Source organism: Anopheles stephensi, chromosome 2, assembly GCF_013141755.1.
Source record: "Anopheles stephensi strain Indian chromosome 2, UCI_ANSTEP_V1.0, whole genome shotgun sequence".
NCBI classification, from domain to species: domain Eukaryota; kingdom Metazoa; phylum Arthropoda; class Insecta; order Diptera; family Culicidae; genus Anopheles; species Anopheles stephensi.
This window is the reverse complement of record NC_050202.1, coordinates 30,721,283-30,739,208: the sequence shown is the minus strand read 5'-3', so window position 1 is coordinate 30,739,208 and position 17,926 is coordinate 30,721,283. Positions and strand designations below refer to the sequence as shown.

Below are 17,926 nucleotides of genomic sequence, written 5' to 3'. Positions count from 1 at the left end.
ATCTGGCAAAGAAGCGACTCAAAACGTTCAGTCGTCTAGTTTTTTTTTGTGCATTAATCTGTTTTGCACTGCTTATGAAAGACATTTGTGTACATTTGCATTACCAAGAACTAGATGGCTTAAGCAACAGCTGCTTCTATAATAGTGACTCCGAAAGCCAATCGTATTTCATCTCCCGTGTTTACACAATCGTTCGATACTATACGCAATTGTTGGATACGCTAGATTTGACTATTCACTTCAACATTATTCGTCCACAATCCATTCGAACGGTCTTCTAAGCCGCCTGATTCTCTCCTTCTTATCTGCATGATATTGTCGCAGTCTGTTTCTTTATAATAACAACATACTTTTGCTCTGGACAGCTTGCCTGAAAGCAATTCTCTCCAAACCATCTGTAATTTTTGGGGGAAACTTCGGAGGGACACTTCGTAGATACTGTGCATAGGTCAATAAGATGTTTTCTTATTAAAGTACTGAATGACTAGGGCTTTATTAACATTTCTTTACCAATGTTCATGGTTTCATTCACGTTTACATGTAGCACAACGTGAGTCAGGCGCAGTCGCGCTGTACGCCATTACGCTTTTTGTAAGAGTAATGAATATCGGTGCTGATAAACAGTTTCAGCTGGGCTAATATGTTCGCTTCTGTTCCATGAACGTGCTGCAAGTATGCTAATCCCCTCGCGCGAATTCATTTGCTATGCCCAGCAAAGGTTGAAGACGTTGCATACCCATTCTTAAAATTACACAGATATTGCCTACTGTTAGGCGCCTCCAACCAATTGATAATTATATTGCTATCAGTACATGAAGTAAATGCGATAAGCTTCTTTATGTGTATTAACTGGTTAGTGACTGTGATAGTAATGCTTTGCATGAATGCATAAACATTATTATTCATCAATAAATTTGAGAGCTAGGAGTAAAAATGTAATTGATATAAAATAACATATTTAATGTACAAGCGAATCAGTGATTGAGGTCAGTCTGTGGCATTGCAGTGGCGGAGTCGGTTGCTCCTTTAGCTGGTATCATATGATCAGGCTTGCCAAGCGATGATTAAGCAGCAGTATTTAAAGAGAAAATACACCACCGATTAAATCTTCACTCTACGGAAGAACCTCCTGAAGTGCCGGGAGCACCAGATCCCCACGCACCACCTGTTCATCGTCTTCAAGGCAGCTTACGATACCATAGGTCGGACCGAGTCGGTTGAGGACTACAGTGCAAGGTAAGAGTGTGGAACATGCAGTCAGACTCTCCTGTTTGCTGTTCGACATCGCTCTGGAAGGTGTCATGCGATGCGCGGGCTTCGACATCAGGGGCACGAATTTCACCCGATCACACCAATTCCTTGGCTTCACAAACTCCTGATATCCAGAAAACTACTACAACGCACAAAATGCGCTATAAATCGGTACAAAGATACGGCCGGTTGTCCTCTACGGGTACGAGTCCTGGACACAAATGCACTCACCATTTTCTAGTGGCGTTCGTTCGGTGCCTATGTTTGGTGGTGAGTGCGAACAGGTACCTGATGGTTGCCAAAACCGGAAGGATACGCTGGAAAGTGCTCGCCAGCAATCTGTTCGGCACGAGGTTGGCTTAAGTGGAGTCAGACCTGAGGGAGGACAACAAAGAAGAAGTATTTAAAAAGCAATAGGAGATCGTCCGAATGTTCTCAATTTGTCTGGTGCGTTTCATCAGCAATGCAAGACAGGGGTTCAACACTGATTAAAACACACACTTGTCATTACACGCCTTACGCAAATACTTAGGTGCGACCAAGCAGCTGATTTACTCTTTACCGGTACTGTAGATTCTGGAAGGTGAGCCGTATCGTTACCGGAGGGGCATCCAACATTTCGACACTTTTGTGCATTATTTACACCAGATTACTAACGTGAACTGCAGTGCCACACTTTGCGTTCAATTGGTCACGATCCCTGATGTGTTCATAGTCCCTTAAGAACACTGACCTCAAGAACTTCTAATTCGCACAGTAGCTAATGCGGAACTAACTCTTTCAAGTCTGTTGATTCTGCTGGCTGGCAACAGTGACGTTGTTACATTGCCGAACCAGTGCCTAGGTGTTGCGCTGCTTCAGTGTCTAGGTTTAGCCGGTGTTTGGTTGTATTACTGTCTGCCCTTGGCTGGTTACCGTCACGCGTCTGCGTATATTTCTATATTATGTGCGTGATCAGTTGGGGGACTGTTGCGTTCTAACTCACCATTGAGCTCTTCCCGATGATCAATTTTCGGTGGATTTTGTTTTTCAAATTGACTGAACACGAGGCAAAGTATTTGTCTCATACACGTATTACCTACAAGCATCAATGTATGTTCTAGCAGATGTTTACGAACGTATAAGCAAACAGTCTCTCTCTCTCTCTCTCGCTATCGTCTTGCGTATCTTCCGAACCCACTGATGAGAACGTTTATCCCAAATTTTTTGCCTTTTTCCATTGCAATACCCACCAACAAATAAATAGAATAATATTCCGAGAGGAGGCAGACGGACTGTACGTATTGCATAGCGAAAGGCGCTAGCTGTAACTGAACATACTAAGCTCGGTTTAGATGAAGCGTCTTATCCTAAAGGGCAGCGTAGACGTAGAGAAGACTTATCTAGCAAGATGAGAAAAAAAAACAATTTGACAGCTTTCTGGCTCCGATAATTAGACCCAACAGCAGCCATATTATGGTCTAAAATACTGTTACTGGTTTGGTTTCTTGCTTTCAAGAGAAGTTAGATTAAAAAGATGCTAGTCTGAAAATAGGAAAAATCGGCATGTATTGGTTTTTAGCTGCAAATGCCTTTTTTAATATCTTTAATTACAAATACTTTGTATGAAGGGATGAACTGCAGGAATCTATCAAATTTAACTCGTTACAATGGTCTGTAACAGGTAGCTGGGCATTCCTATCTTCTCTTTAGTATGGAGGCAGTCAAAATAAACAGGTGAACACTTCGGAGACTATCTTCTATAATTCTTCCAGATCTTGGCATAAGCTGATGGCATAGACATCATTGGTTTGAGGCTTTAGTAAGTAACAGAAGCTTACCAAAGGATCAAGTAAGCAAAAACTTCGAAGTTCTTCAAAATTTTGACCTTTCTGGGGTCAAAAGTCAGCACCAATAACAACATTGATGTTGAGTTTCGCGCAAGGGTGCAGGCTGCCAACCGGTCATATTACAGCCCGAAGAAAAAAATCCACTCAAAACACCAGTCACGATGGACAAAGCTGGAACATTTCTAGTCCCAGTTCTCACATACGCTTTTGAGACTGGTAGGCTGGTCATGTCATGAGAATGGCACCGGACGACGCAGCTCGTAGGTCCAAATTGGGATGGAGGATTGTTGTAGCAGACTTCTTCTTCTTCTTCCTTTGCACTACAACCTCGAGAGGTCTCGGCCTGCCATTTCTGGCTTTCTGTGACATGATTTTACCCGTAGTAAAGTAGTCAGCCCTACGTACAGGAAGGCAGTCTGGATGGGATTTGAACCCCGGCCCTGCCATGTGAAGACCGGCACCGTTATCGCCTCTGCCACCGGACCGCATCTTGGAGGTCTAAGAGGATGGAGCAGACTAAGATCGCGATATTTACAAGCGGTAAGTAAGTAAGTACCAAGCCTGAGGTACTGTCCAAAATTCCATGACCCTGAATTCTTCTTAATCCAGTTCGAGAGACATAGTAGAAACCAGTTGATATGAAGTGATAACGTCGATGGATCTGTTTGAAATGATTTTTGTTTGGTAATCGATGGCGCTAAACCATGAGCGGTATCGGGGATCGCTGGAACAGAGCATCATCAACTCCCTTGAGGGATCTTCTCCCGCTGATGAAGGGAACATTTCGTCATTCTGTCCTAAACAGACCATGTGATCAACTAACCAGTTTAGATAACCAGGTGATCAGAAAAGTCCAGGAAGTCAAAAATGATACTCGAGCCGTACTGCCGTGTAGTAGAGGTCTGTCAAAATCGAAGACAAAATTGAACAATTATTCAACTCAGAGGTCACCGGCTCTGCGTTCGGGGCGTTTATATACAACACACATCGCTGAAAGCTGTTCAAATGGATTAGCTAGCAGATCAGATGCATCTAGATAAATGAAATCTGTGTACAGTGAAAAATGTAGACATACGCGCCGTGTGCCGTGTTCTGCAAATGTTTTCGCTTTTTCGTACTCAGGCATTGCTTATTTAAAAATCTGGCCGCTTATGCTTTTTTCACAGAATTCTTGGAAAGGCGGGCTGTTTTGCAACGCTGAAAATTCTAGATCATTACCGATAATAGCACCACACCGATCCGGCCCCGATGTAAAATAGGACATCCAAAAAATTCACCTGGCGCTTGGAGTGTAAGCCAGTTTGCTTTTGCAGCATGAAATTAAGGTCGTTTGGAAGTTTGCAGAGTTTAATGTTAGTATCCATTTTGCTATAATGTTTATTATCTGATATTTACGCACGGTTTTACGATTTAAGTTACCACTGTTTTCGGGACATTTGCAACTTTTTCTCTATTACATTTAGTTTAATTTTATATTTTAATTCAATACACAACTTTAATATTTTTGTCGATCAACAATTTTACTGAAATGATGATCACACCAAACATCAAATTATTTTAAGCTTTAATAAAGTATATGTATTGTATAATTGAGGTTCAAATCTGATCCAGACCGTCCTCCGTAGTTAGGATTGACGATTCAAATACGTGGTATCTCGTGGTAGTTATTTTTTATTTATAGAGGCCTTGAGTCGTAGAGACTTCATTCGTCTCTATCTCGTGGTAGTCTCTTTCATCCTTTCTTTGACACTACAACAACCTCGAAAGGTCTCAGCCTGCCGTTTCGGGCTTTCCGTGACTTGATTTTACCCGTAGCCAGAATACAATCATGCTTCTTCTTCTTTCTTGGCTTAATGACCTCTTAGGGTCATGCATGCCATTTCTGGCCTACTAGACATTTATTGATACTGCATAGTTGGATAGGCAGTCCTCACTACGAGTGGAACGGTTCGGATGGGATTTGAACTCCTGTCTTGCCGAGTGAAGACCGGCACCTCTGTTGTCTCGGGCATCAAACCGTCCTGAAAGCCTCAATAAGACAATGAATTAGTCTATAAAACCAGAAATGATCCCAAGAGGTCGTAAAAAGAAGAAGTAACTTCCCATGTAAATGTAAACATTGTCATGAAATATGACAGATGTCTTTTGATTGTTTGAGTCAAAGTCAAGAGACTTTTTACCATCTGCGTGATCAACACTTTAGAACATTGTGTTACAAAACCATCTTTGGCAGCTGTTTTTTTAATGTTCGGCACAGATTGACACTTGGGTCTGTATGATCGATCACGATCGACGATGAAATAGAACTGAAATAACTTCCTTTCGGTATTGATCCCTTGAATTCTTCTTCATCCTTGGCTTTACTACCTCAAGAAATGTTCGATAGTGTTCCTCTCGATCTGCTGATTGCAGAAGACCTAAAGGATACGTCCTTACTCTGCTTTTATTTCTTTTATTTGTCAACGACTGTACTTCCATCCTTCCCGCCTAAGGTTTTCTGTTTTACGCAAATGATGTCAAGATTTTCCTTCCCGTGACCTCGCCTCGCTGACTGTTGTTTTCTCTAAACCGGCCTAAATTCCTTCTCTGTTTGGTGCCGTAAAAATTGCCCACTCCTGTCTCCAGATAAATGTTGTGTGATTTCGTTTTCCAGATCCCTTGTGATTCCGTTTAGCTACACCTTCTCTGATACGGTTATACGTCATGTATCCTCTGTGCAGGATCTAGGTGTGTGGCTTGACGAGACGCTGATCTTCAACTTCCATGTTGATTATGTTATCAGCAAGACTAACAAATCATTGGGTCTGATCATTAGGCTATAGTCCGAAATTCGCGATTCTCGCTGGAATACGCGGCTGTAGTCTGGTCCCCCCTTGGCTCGATGGCTAGACTTGAGAGTGTTCAGCGCAAATTCGGTTCGGCGCTTCCTTACCGGTTATCATCTAGCTTTCCGTTGTCGCCTTCATGGGCTAGAACTCATTGAGGAAAGCTATTTCTATACCCGTGCAAGGTTCACTGCAGACCTCCTGTTAAACAAACTTGATGTCCCATCTCTTCTTTCTGCTATCCCTCCTTAGGCTTTTTCACGTCGTCTCCGCTATAGACTTCCCTTCTATATCCCATCCCACCACACCCGCTACGGTTCGAACGATGCTCTGGTCCGAGCTCTATCGGCTTTCAATAACTGCGCTCATCTGTTCGACTATAATGTCTCTCTGTCTCGCTTTCGTGTCCGCTTTCGTAAAGCCTCTTTCCTTGCCACCTAATCTTGCTGCTGAGTTTCTCTTTAGCGTCTAAGATCATTTTTTGAACCATCATTGGCGGACAATAAATACTTGGTAATGTTAGTGATAAAGTCTTCGCCTCTCTTCTCTTGCTTCCTTGACTTGTTTTACTCGCAATAGCTCGGTGCCCAGTTCTGCATCGGAATATCTGTGTAGGATTCAATATCCTACCCTCTCCTCCCGTGAACCGACCAGACTACCGCTGTGTCACCAGATCGTCCTCACCCCCGACCACGGCTCGAGACGTATTTTTAGGGTGCAAAATCTTCCTACTGTGCAAATAGCTGCCAGTGTTCTCGTGCACGAGGCCCAGTTGGTAGAACCGAACCGCCACCGGCAAGTCTTCGATACCAACGAGAGTCTTGATTTCCACCTAAGCAAACACATGTCGTAGTAGTTTCAGCGCCACTTTGTAAAGTGCAAAATGTGCGAGCCAGGTCGGTGTATTCGATTTTGATAAACTGTTACTGATGGAGTTCAACAGTCGCGTTTTTGAGCTACGGTTAATAATAAACAATATTTAAGGATGATCCTCGTTTATTCCAGCTTTGATGATGTTTTGTGCTCATCAACAGCGGATATGATACTTGATTTAGCACATACTTTGTTAATCGATATCGTTTTATTGTCTCATTTATTGAGCGGCAAATGAATACGTACAGAATTGTTTTTAGGATAATTTAGCTTGAACTCAACTTGAGCTGTCTACCGGAAGTAGAATTCACACACATAATAGAGTAGTTTATCACACGATACATCGTTCCATTTGCCTAGTGAGTTAATGGCCAGACAGTGTTCTCCGTTGGAGCCCGCATTGTTTGGTTCTCCCGAGCCGAAGTTGAGAAATCCGAAGGGCGATCCGACCGGTGTGTTTCTCGAAAACCAGATCCACGATCCTTCCAATCCAACGTCCGTGCCCGACAACCACCATTCACTATCTCCACCGGCCTTCTTTATCTCTCGCAGCACCATACTATTCTGACTAGCCAGCTCGATCGATACCAGACTGCCTCCCTTCACTATACACTGCTGCCAGGCTTCGAAAAAGGACACCTTAGTTTTGTAGGCCGTGTAGCGAAGCGATTGCGCTGTGGGTAGAACCACGGCCGCAACGATAGTGAGAGCCAACAGCACAGTCTTCATCTTGTGGCGATACGGTTAAGCACAGTTCACAAAGTACGATGCATCGATGGGGTGACATCTCGCTTATATAGGTTGCATGCACCAGCTGGCACAGCTGTGTCCACAGCAGAAGGCGAGTATATAAGTCTGCTGGCCAGTTACGTTCTGCAGCAGTTCGATTTGCAAAGCCTTACTGAAGCCTAGACATCACTAAAATGGCGCTCAAGTATTTGTGTTTAGTGTTGTGTGTGACGTTCTTTGCGATGGAAGTCCATGGTGGGTGTCGATCGACGGTGTTTGAAGCACGTACATTAATTGTTCAATGCATTTTTCCCAAAACTCTCTGCTCCGTACAGGAAGGAACGAATATGTGGCGTACAAACGTGCCATAAACTTCTACGAAGCTTTTCAGCAATGCCGCCTGTATGGGGGACATTTAGCTTCGATTGAGTCGGCCGATGAAAATGCGCGAGTTGTAACGGCCGTGAAGGCGGCCGGAGATTTTAGCAAAGATTGGCTCATCGGCGCCACAGATTTGGGCAACGAGGGTACCTTTATATGGACTGGTGTGAACAGAAAAGCTACTTACCTGAACTTCAACGGTGGAGAACCCAGCAATAACGATGGATCGGAACATTGCGTCGCAATAGGATCAACGGCAGGCAGCAAATGGAATGATGTTCCTTGTAATGCTAAAGTGGAAGGGTTCGTGTGTGCATACATCCGGCTATAAATTGGCAATATTGAAAATAAATTATAAGTTCTACATCTTCAACGGTACCTTTTTCACCACTCACTTGATCCCTTTCGGTTCGGCTCTACCTATTTTTTTCTCCTCATGACTTAACGACTGCTTAGGTCATGCCCATTTCTGAGTTACGCGACATATTCTCAGGAGGTCTCAGAGACCCAAAGCCTATATTTATCAACGATTAAAAAATCTTTGACAACTAGCAACTCATTCAGTGTGCACAGACAGGTGTGTACAGAAGTAGCACTTTTGTATGTCCGATCACTCGTCCGTTGTAGGGTAGGCAAGGTGAAGACACCGGTCTACGGTTCTTCGCATGCCCTTTTCATACTAAATATTGTCATGCCGTTTGGCTTAAGTTGTGCTCTTCAAGATTATCCTACTCCTCTCGCGGATTAAATGTGTTCGTTACGAATCTGATTTTCCACTGTCTTGCGATCAAAATCTAAATATAAAATATATAATATGTGGCTTTTCATAGGATTACAATTAATCATCATAGGCGTCTGACAGTCCTTACGTGCCTTACGTGAACTATAATTCTCTTTCGCTATGGTGCTGCTGCTATGCGGCAACACTTGAAAGCTTCATCCGAACATTCATTCGGATAAAAAATCCATTCTTATAACACTTTTCAAGTATCGGTTGAATTATTTTTATTTTAGCTACCAATATGAGGTGTTTAATACTTCATCTCTAAACTTCTTCTTTTTCTTCGGTGGCACTTCAACCTCCCCATACAATACTACAATTCCACCCCATATAATATTGTGGTGAAGCTATGTACGGAAAACGCCGTTTAGTATACCAAACGCAACGCAAGTGTTTAAAGAATGCACCACAGCACAGTGGACAATTTCGAACAAATGTCGGAACAAAACAAAAACAAAGGGATTTGAATCTCTGATGTTCCCTTCCACATGATTTTTAAGGTTTGATTTGGAATGATTTGATATCAATATTCAGTTTAATTGGTTTTTAAAATAATCAGTATGAAGCATCCCTGCTATACATCTGAAAACACCTCATGAAAAACATATATTTCAAAAACACGTGCGAAGGAACGGTCAATCACATCACAACCTTGTGCAATAACTGTTTAAACTCAAACACCCTATGCCCCACCAAGAACAGCATATTCAGCAAATTTGACTAAACACTGGTTGCAATAAGAACATTAAAAACCGACTAGCGCACTCGGCTAGCGAGTTGCGCAACGCAATACGAAACCAAACCAGCCAAACATCACACGGTGCAGACAGCAGTCTGCAACTAAGCGTAAAACTTTATCCACTCCGAATCATGGCAAATCATGAACAAAACAGACGTGTCTGCCACATTTTATGCTAGCGCAGCAATCGATCGCACCGCTTTCGACTGCCCCGAAACTAGCAAATCATTGAATGATGATTTCATATCAGCAGGTTAACGAATGGACAAACGGCAGCGACTCAAACCAAACTATCTTGAGGAAAATTCCATAAGTAACTTGATTCTTTTGTTTACAACAAAGCCCTATGCTTTTGCCGTCAACCAAGAAGATACTCAATAACGTAAAAAAGTTTTAACCTAATTTAAGGCGAATGAAATAACCATAAACTAAGCAATTTTTGGTATAAATAAAGCGGTCTTCCTCAGCCAACGAGAGAGTTGGTTCTGGGCTGAGACTTGACGCAACTCAAAACCTGACGTTCAATTCCTTTCAAGAGCTTTGAGAGTAAGGTCCTACCCAAGGTAAGGCCTCAAAGGATCCAACGAGCCAGTAAGGGATGTTCCCTCTGAATATCTAGAGTCGCCTGGCCGCCGAAAAAGGCCTCGATTTCTCCAACAATCCAGAAAGGAAGATGCTGATCTAGATAAATGGAAGAATTGGTTCGGTCAGCAAGTTGTTGTTCGTTTCCCTCGTCGAAATCCAAATGAACCACGTAAGTACGGTGCGGTGCAAATAGCATATTCGTCGACCTTCGTCCTGCCACGTGATAAGCCTCATCAGATCTTTCCTGGTTTCTACAACTTTCTAGTTCATTGTCTGAATGCTGCAGTTTCTCGCGACTTAGGTGAAACTATAGATCATAAATTAACCAATACCACGTTTGCTTCCAGTTCAGTGCTGAGGTCTGAACAACGAACCTCCTCACTCACGGACATTTACTTTTCGCAACTGAGATACCTAACATTTAGATATGGGCTAGTCTAGAATGTTAACAACTGTAATGATAATAAATTATAACAATGATAATAAATAAATAAAAGAGTAATTATGATCCAAAGGAAGAAAAACATGGGATGGGGGAGCTTTCTTTTGTAAAATCACGTGAAAACCCCTGTTAAGCCATTACAGCCGTTTCTAGCGCCTTATAGTATGCAATGAGTATTTGGGCAGTTCCGAAGAAGGCTTTACCATAAATGCTTCGATATAAATTTGCTGCCTTTGCTGCCTAAGACAGGCATGTCAAACAGTAACAAGAACATCGAAGGTGTTGAACTTAATTAGTTATAAAAATAACATTTTTCAAATAGTATAGAGCAGAGTGTTTTTGCGTGCAACCCGAACAACGTGCCAACATTAGAGAAGACAAACAAAATGAACAACAAATACTAAAACAAGTTGTGTATGCTTATCGGCTGTGTATTCATACGGCAGGACCGATGTTCAAATCCCATCCGGATCGTTCCCCCGTAGTGAATACTGACTGTCCAATTACGTGGTTTTATTTAGGGATGTTTAGTCATTAACCCTGATTCATCTCTACGCCTACATCGTGAGTACCTTGTATTGCAGGCGATAGTGATGACCTAAACTTCAATGTGGCAACTTTACTAGTCAAAAGTACGACTTCATATAATATATTTTTCACAGGCCGAGATTAATGGGATAGTCAGTTATTACCCGAATCATATCCCCTCTCTTACAATGTCAAATGACAGCACCGTGTGTATCACACGTTTCTAAAGCTGTTCAAATGGTTGGTACCGATCAGAGGTGCCGAATGCAATGGTTTGATCCACCCAAAGTGGCGTCTAGGCAGATTTACAACCGAGTTGCTGCTTTTGCGTTGATGCATTGTTTATTTAACCATCTGCACGATCGTTCATTTATGTTCATACTTTAAAATTTAATATCATAAAGTTTTCGTATAAAAAAGAAGAAAATATAAACTATTCTGAAAGAAATTCAGATGATTGCAGCGACCTGTCCTGTACATAATCCATAGCCTGGTAACCGTTCAACAGATTTACTGGAAGACAAAGAGATATTTGTAATGTGAAGTGCCTTTGTTTTAAAGTTTGCCAAAGAATCAGACAAAGTGGTGAGTAATCTGGTAACGTAGAAAGTACCTTGTACAAAGCATTATTGACAATCGTTGTTTATCCTTCCAGTAATGACTAACAAGGTGCACTTATTAGTGAACTCTAGAGCTGCCCGGTGGTAGATGCGACAGCGACGCCGGTCTTCACACGGCATAACGGGGGGGGGGGGGGGGTGTTGAAGTCTCATCTGGGCCATTCCCCCATAGTGAGGACTGACTGACTGACTGACTGACTGACTATCTATCCAGCTATGCGGCATCATTTAAGTCTAGTAAGCCAGAAATGGCAGGCATGACCTAAGAGGCCGTTAGGTCGTTAGACCAAGAAAGAAGAGAAGAGCTGCTTTACTAATTATAACCCTGACACATATTCATATCACCGATTGATTACTCATCGAGAGGAAACTTAATAGCATTGGTGATAAGTTGTCAGGGGAATAAGGGGTAACCCAATGGTAGAGGCGACAACGGTGTCAGTCTTCATACGATAGGACCGGGGCTCAAATCCCATAAGGCCCGTTCCCCCGCAGTGGTGAGGATTGATTATACAACTACGTGGTATCATAAACTATAGTTAGCCAGAAATGGCAGGCATGACCTAGTTGTTTGGCCAAGAAAAGAGAGGGAGAGAGAGGGAGAGAGAGAGAACATGCTGTCACTTCTCTTAACATTAGAGTGATTTCTGAACAGTACAAAACTCTATTATCAACTTTCTGCATTAGTCATTTCAACAACTATCATTTGAAGGATAGTTGCCCGTCTTTTCAATCAGAATCCAGTATCCGCAAGGAATCTGAAGTAATAAAATTAAGGAGACGTTTATTAGCAAAAGTCTTCCTCTAGGCAGGACCGTTACCACATGCCACCCCCCACGATGGGCAAGTTTGACGAAAAGCTGGCTCTTCTAACTGAAGCAAACAGAGTTGAACGCTGTCTTTGCCTTTGTCTGTCAATATTGTCTTTTGTCAGGCTAAGTCAGGCAAGTCAGCTTTGGAGCTAAACCCACAAAACAATGATGCATTGCAGCTATGTAAACACTTCTCTCAGAAGTTGAATTGTCATCTGGAAGGGTTTCAAGAGCAAGTTTGATTAGCACCGGGATGTAATGGTTTGTTGCTCTTTGCCAAGGTTCCCCATTACCGCAAGGCAACTCTTTAAGGGGTATAAGATATCAATGCTAAATGGTTTCCAATAACTTTGTAAATATGGTTGGTGTACGCAGTCATTACTCGAATCGGTAAAGGTTTAATTATTGCTTTATTGAACTCGTATAAATCCAGGTTAGGTTGAGTGGGATTGACATATGTAATAGTATGTTTTACCACAATCCACATCATTCCATGTTCCGTCGTTGTACGTGATGAGACAGTTTTCACCATTGGTGCTCAAATGGTTGGGTTCTCCAGGGGCGAAGTTAACAAAGCCTTTGATGCTTCCCACTGGCTTGTTGTTTGACAGCCAGATCCACGACCCTTCGAGACCAACGTAGGTGCCCGAGATCCACCATCCATCGGAGGCACCGGCCTTCTTCATTGCTGCGACCACCACTTCTTTCTGCCTGGCCAGCTCGATCGATGCTAGACTGCCTCCCTTCGCTAAACACTGCTGCCAGGCTTCGAAAAAGGACACCTTAGTTTTGTAGGCCGTGTAGCGAAGTGATTGCGCTGTGGGTAGACCCACGGCCGCAAGACCGAAGATAGCGAGTGCCAACAGCACAGTCTTCATCTTGAGGAAATACAGGGTTAAGCACAGTTCACAAAGTACGATGCATCGATGGGGTGACATCTCGCTTATATAGGTTGCATGCACCAGCTGGCACAGCTGTGTCCACAGCAAAAGGAGGGTATATAAGTCTACTGGCCAGTTCCGTTCTGCAGCAGTTCGATTTGCAAATCCCTTTGTGAAGCCTAGACAACACGATAATGGCGCTCAAGTATTTGTGTTTAGTGTTGTGTGTGACGTTCTTTGCGATGGAAACTTATGGTGAGTTCATATCGTAATCACGAGGATATCTGCATACTACATTCCTTATTCAAACTCTCTCTCTTCTTCCTACAGGAAGGAAGGACTTTGTGGCGTACAAACGATCTCTCAGCTTCTTCCAAGCTTTTCAGCAATGTCGCCTGTATGGGGGATATTTGGCTTTCATTGAGTCGGCCGAGGAAAATGCACAAGTTGTAACTGCCATCAAGGCTGTTGGAGATTTAACCAGTGAATGGTACATTGGTGCGACAGATTTGGGCTTTGAGGGTAGATTTGTGTGGTTCGGTGTGAACAAGAGAGTATCCTATATGAACTTCAACGGTGGTGAGCCCAACAATATCAACGGAGAACACTGTATCGTAATAGGATCGAATGCAGGAAGCAAATGGAACGATGTTTCCTGTGAGTACAAAGCTGCAGGATTCGTGTGTGCTTTTATAAGTATGTAAGAAACATGATGTCCTCTTCAATAAACATGTATGAATGAGAATAGACATTGCAACGAGTTGTTTTTCAATAATTGTATGATACATTTCCAATACTTATCTTAGAGCCGGGTAAATCACTAAATCTTTGATTCAAAACAATTACGACCATTATAAATTGAAGTAAAACACATTGACATCTTCATTACTGGGAAGTACCATTAAAAGGGTTTGTTAAATATTAATCAAGAGAATATGGACCGGAATATATACTGAACAATGCTGAACTAGCATTGTTAGAGTTCTACACAGCAGTGTCAGGTGTCGAATCCTATATAGGCAAACTTTCTGAAGCTTGAACAACGATCATTCCATCGATACGACCAGCACTAGCAACAAAAGCAGACTGAGACAATTAGTGGGAGTAGTTGGCCTCCTACTGTGCAAATAGCTGGAATTGATTTTTTACGAGACTTAGAATTGTTTGGTCCTTGTTTATTCAACCCATATGTTATTTGGCGTATCTGGATGCAATAAATATTTAAAATGAGGTTGTTGTACTGAGGAGTTCTATTTTAAGGCAAAGAAAAAGTTTTTAAAAGCAAGCAAACCAAGCTAAGTTAACAGGAAATGCTCATAAATGATTAGAAAAATCAAAGCATTGAGTATGAACTAATGTAGATTTTTTTTTATAAAAGCATAATATTTGAGTTTAACACCTGACATGCAGCAGAGAAAGTAAGTTTCACACAAACAGACACTACAAATTTGTAATTTGTAGAACAAATAACATTTGTTGACTCTCTTGAAACTCTTTTTACATTTATACAATAGGGCTAGTTGGATTAAATTTGGTTCATAGTGCATGAAGAAATCGCGGAGTTTCGAATCGTTTTTCTACGGCTTCAATATGATTACCAATCAGTGGTTCATGATAACAGGATTAATTATTACTTTTGAGCCAACAATCAAGTACACGTGATACAAATGACTCCTTTTAACAAAAAGAACAAACGATGGTTAAGGTCAGCGTAGATGTAATCAATTTACTGTCTGCTGCGCAAAAAATCACAAAAAATATAATTTTTAAAGGATAAATATTTATAGACATAGTAATATAAAGAAATCATAGTATATTAACGGGCAGTATATTATAATTATAATTAATTATATTAATTATAATTATAATTATTCATAGTATATTCGATAGTTAACGGGCTCGACACGAATTGTTGTCCGGGAGCGCAGAATACTGTCGTACGGTTGGTGTGATCGCGATCTTACGTTCGCTACTGCCCGGTAGATGGAGTTGTCCACGACCCGCTTGCAGCCTTCATAAACAAAGTAGTAAACAAAGTATGACATAGTCTTCGTGTCATTTAGGTATAAGAACGAGGGAAGAGCAGGCGTTAACTTCAGCCAAACAAATGAATCCCAAATAAGGGCACGAAGAAAGGTTAGATTTTGCTTTAAGCAGGGAAAAGTTAAGTTATACTCGATGTTAAGCACAACTCGCTGGAAACTTGACAACAAAGGAACGGAATGATTGCTAGACCGACTACCACATTATAACCGTGGAAATCGTTAGTCAGGAAAGGGTTGTCATGACAACCTTCCACATACTTGTCGGAGAAGTTTGAACCGATGGTCGTCTTGATACTGCTTGAGTCAGACTTATTGAAAATAACGATATACCGCGTGGTAACCGTTAAAAACCATTAAGCTAAGAGAGCCCACTTACAACTCAAAAGATACACAAATTTGATCACGGATTTTTTGGTGTAACCGATACAACAGTACATCCGATTTAAACAACTGTGAACAACTGGTTGCGAAACCCTGTCCTGGTGGTATAGCTACAGGTGGTATAGGGAATGATGAGCAAGCCTGCATTTAGGCGCATCTGGTAAATCAGAGCGAACGGATGGGAGGCTGAAGATACAGTAATGAAACATTTAAAATTACTAGTCATTAGTACATAAAAGACGTTAAACATAGTTTCGAAACAACCAGCAGATAGCTCCAGACTGCCTATAAAAATTGACTGCTTGAACTTCAAGTATTACGGCGAGTGTTAACGGTGAAACTTCTTGTTTCTGAGCGGTTTGTTTCACCGAAGGGCTCGTGTCGGTTATTAACCTTACTGCCGTTTTCAATTCTGGCCTTTGGCCTCCTAATGTGTTCTAAAGGGAAGTGCCCCCGAACTCGCAGTCCCTAACTTTCATTCCGCTTAGCGTCTCCAAGGTGCTAATTCTAAACCATCCTAATTCTTTGAAAACTAGTGCTGAAAAAATTTCGGATACAATTTTTGGATTCGGGTGGTAGCTCTTGCGCCAAACAGTCGTAGGTATCTTTTACCAAAAATGATTTTTGGTTTTACAATGAGATCTCACGCAAAGTAGAATACCCAAATCTTGTACCTCGGTTTTATATTAAAGTTTATGTAGTATATTTTTCATATGGGCATGCGGGCACGAGTAAAGGACACCACAACACACTTGTCTAAACTCTAATATAACTAAACACTCGAACTTCCACTCTAAGGTAACGAAATAAACTTAAGGCTTTGTAAAGAGATGATAAGCCCTTAGCATCACTCTAAATCTTGATATCGTCAACGTACATAAGTACCATAAGGTAGGGCGGTCCGAGATTGCTTTCTGGAGGAACACCTGATATGCATCAGCACGGGTTTGGGAGCTCACTCCTAAACCTAACACGGCACATTTTAAATTGCCTTCGTCCATGCTACTCGTACAGTACTTATACAGAGTATTACAGAAGTTCTAAAACACAGAAAAAAAATGCTTCGTGCCTCACTTATTGCTATATAGAACTAATTCGCTAATAATTAGCTTGTTCGTAATGTAAAACACTCATCGATTTATAAGTGGAAACCCTCGTCTTACGCCCTGAGAAACACTGTGTTTCGTACCATTCCCACAGTTATGTTATGTTTTTGTAAAGTAAATATGTGATCAGGTGGCAGTAACGGCTTGGCAATTTTCGCCTGCTGCAGAAGTTTTCGAAGCTAACATCGATCTAACGCCGACGTCTGCCAATCCAATATTTAGACTTTTTTGGGAAGACACACAAACGCCACCACTTAATCTCAAATGAAGCTTCATCAGGTCAAGTCCTTTGTTGATATTGCTGTGTATTTTACAATTTCATTCTGCGTGTACAGCTGTTATCATCTACGGAAATCTGCCCTACATGTTCCCTTCTGAAGGCCGAGTTAAAACAATATTATGAACTATTGCGGTATATCTGAGCTATGTGCTTGTAGTAAAATCTTATTAAATCTTAAATCTTATTTCCCGGCATCTTTTTAGTAGATTCAAACATATTGTCTCCATCGACCAGCATGGGTTTTCACCGAGTTGTTGCCTTGACACCAACCTTTTATCATTGCTATGCTCCTGCTATCCGCACGTTTGACAGTGGGAAACAAGTTGATGATGTTTATTCGGATTTAACAGCAGCCCTGCACCACTGTGATCCATTTACTTTTGCCTGCTAAGCTCTCTGAGCTCTGTTAATTTTGCGTTAGTCAACATCCCATGTCAGATGAAGGCGGAAGGGAATCTCTTAGGGCTCTTTCCTACCAACAAGGGCCTGGGAGCCAGGGAGATGGGCTTGCCTGTCTCCTTATGAATCTAGCGCTAGAGAGAGCCATTCGTGACTTGGAGGTGAAAACTTCTTCTGAGAGGCGTACACTGATGGTATGGACATCATTGGTTTGAGGCTCTCCTATGTAGCAGAAGATAACCATCCCTCGATCGAGTGGCAGAAAACCTCGGGTTGGCCAAAACTGGAAGTGTTTGGACCATTCATAGTTTCCATAATTACAAAAACGTCTGAATCATGGACTCTGTTCCAAACTAACGAAGCTCTCTTAGCCATTTTTGAGAGGAAGATGCTCAGAAGGATTTTTGGCCCCGTATGTGTGGAAGGACAATGTTCTTAC

General features: G+C 41.9%; 4 protein-coding genes across 4 annotated transcripts; 2 read left to right on the top strand and 2 right to left on the bottom strand.

The window, feature by feature from the left end:
* Positions 1–6,975: 6,975 nt before the first annotated feature.
* LOC118508386 (collectin-46-like) lies at positions 6,976–7,532 on the bottom strand. Its single transcript, XM_036048129.1, has one exon. The coding sequence runs from the start codon at positions 7,505–7,507 to the stop codon at positions 7,070–7,072; it is 438 nt and encodes a 145-aa protein (XP_035904022.1). The 5' UTR covers positions 7,508–7,532; the 3' UTR covers positions 6,976–7,069.
* Positions 7,533–7,659: 127 nt separating this feature from the next.
* LOC118502479 (perlucin-like protein) lies at positions 7,660–8,261 on the top strand. Its single transcript, XM_036034709.1, has 2 exons — positions 7,660–7,762; positions 7,843–8,261. The coding sequence occupies exons 1-2, from the start codon at positions 7,702–7,704 to the stop codon at positions 8,217–8,219; spliced, it is 438 nt and encodes a 145-aa protein (XP_035890602.1). The 5' UTR covers positions 7,660–7,701; the 3' UTR covers positions 8,220–8,261.
* Positions 8,262–12,805: 4,544 nt separating this feature from the next.
* Positions 12,806–13,294, bottom strand: LOC118503698 (macrophage mannose receptor 1-like). Its single transcript, XM_036037259.1, has one exon. It carries the CDS (start codon positions 13,271–13,273, stop codon positions 12,830–12,832), a length of 444 nt encoding a protein of 147 aa, XP_035893152.1. The 5' UTR covers positions 13,274–13,294; the 3' UTR covers positions 12,806–12,829.
* Positions 13,295–13,440: 146 nt separating this feature from the next.
* LOC118503380 (perlucin-like protein) lies at positions 13,441–14,039 on the top strand. The gene is made up of 2 exons (XM_036036581.1): positions 13,441–13,531; positions 13,607–14,039. Exons 1-2 carry the CDS (start codon positions 13,471–13,473, stop codon positions 13,978–13,980), a joined length of 435 nt encoding a protein of 144 aa, XP_035892474.1. The 5' UTR covers positions 13,441–13,470; the 3' UTR covers positions 13,981–14,039.
* The last annotated feature ends 3,887 nt before the right edge of the window (positions 14,040–17,926 follow it).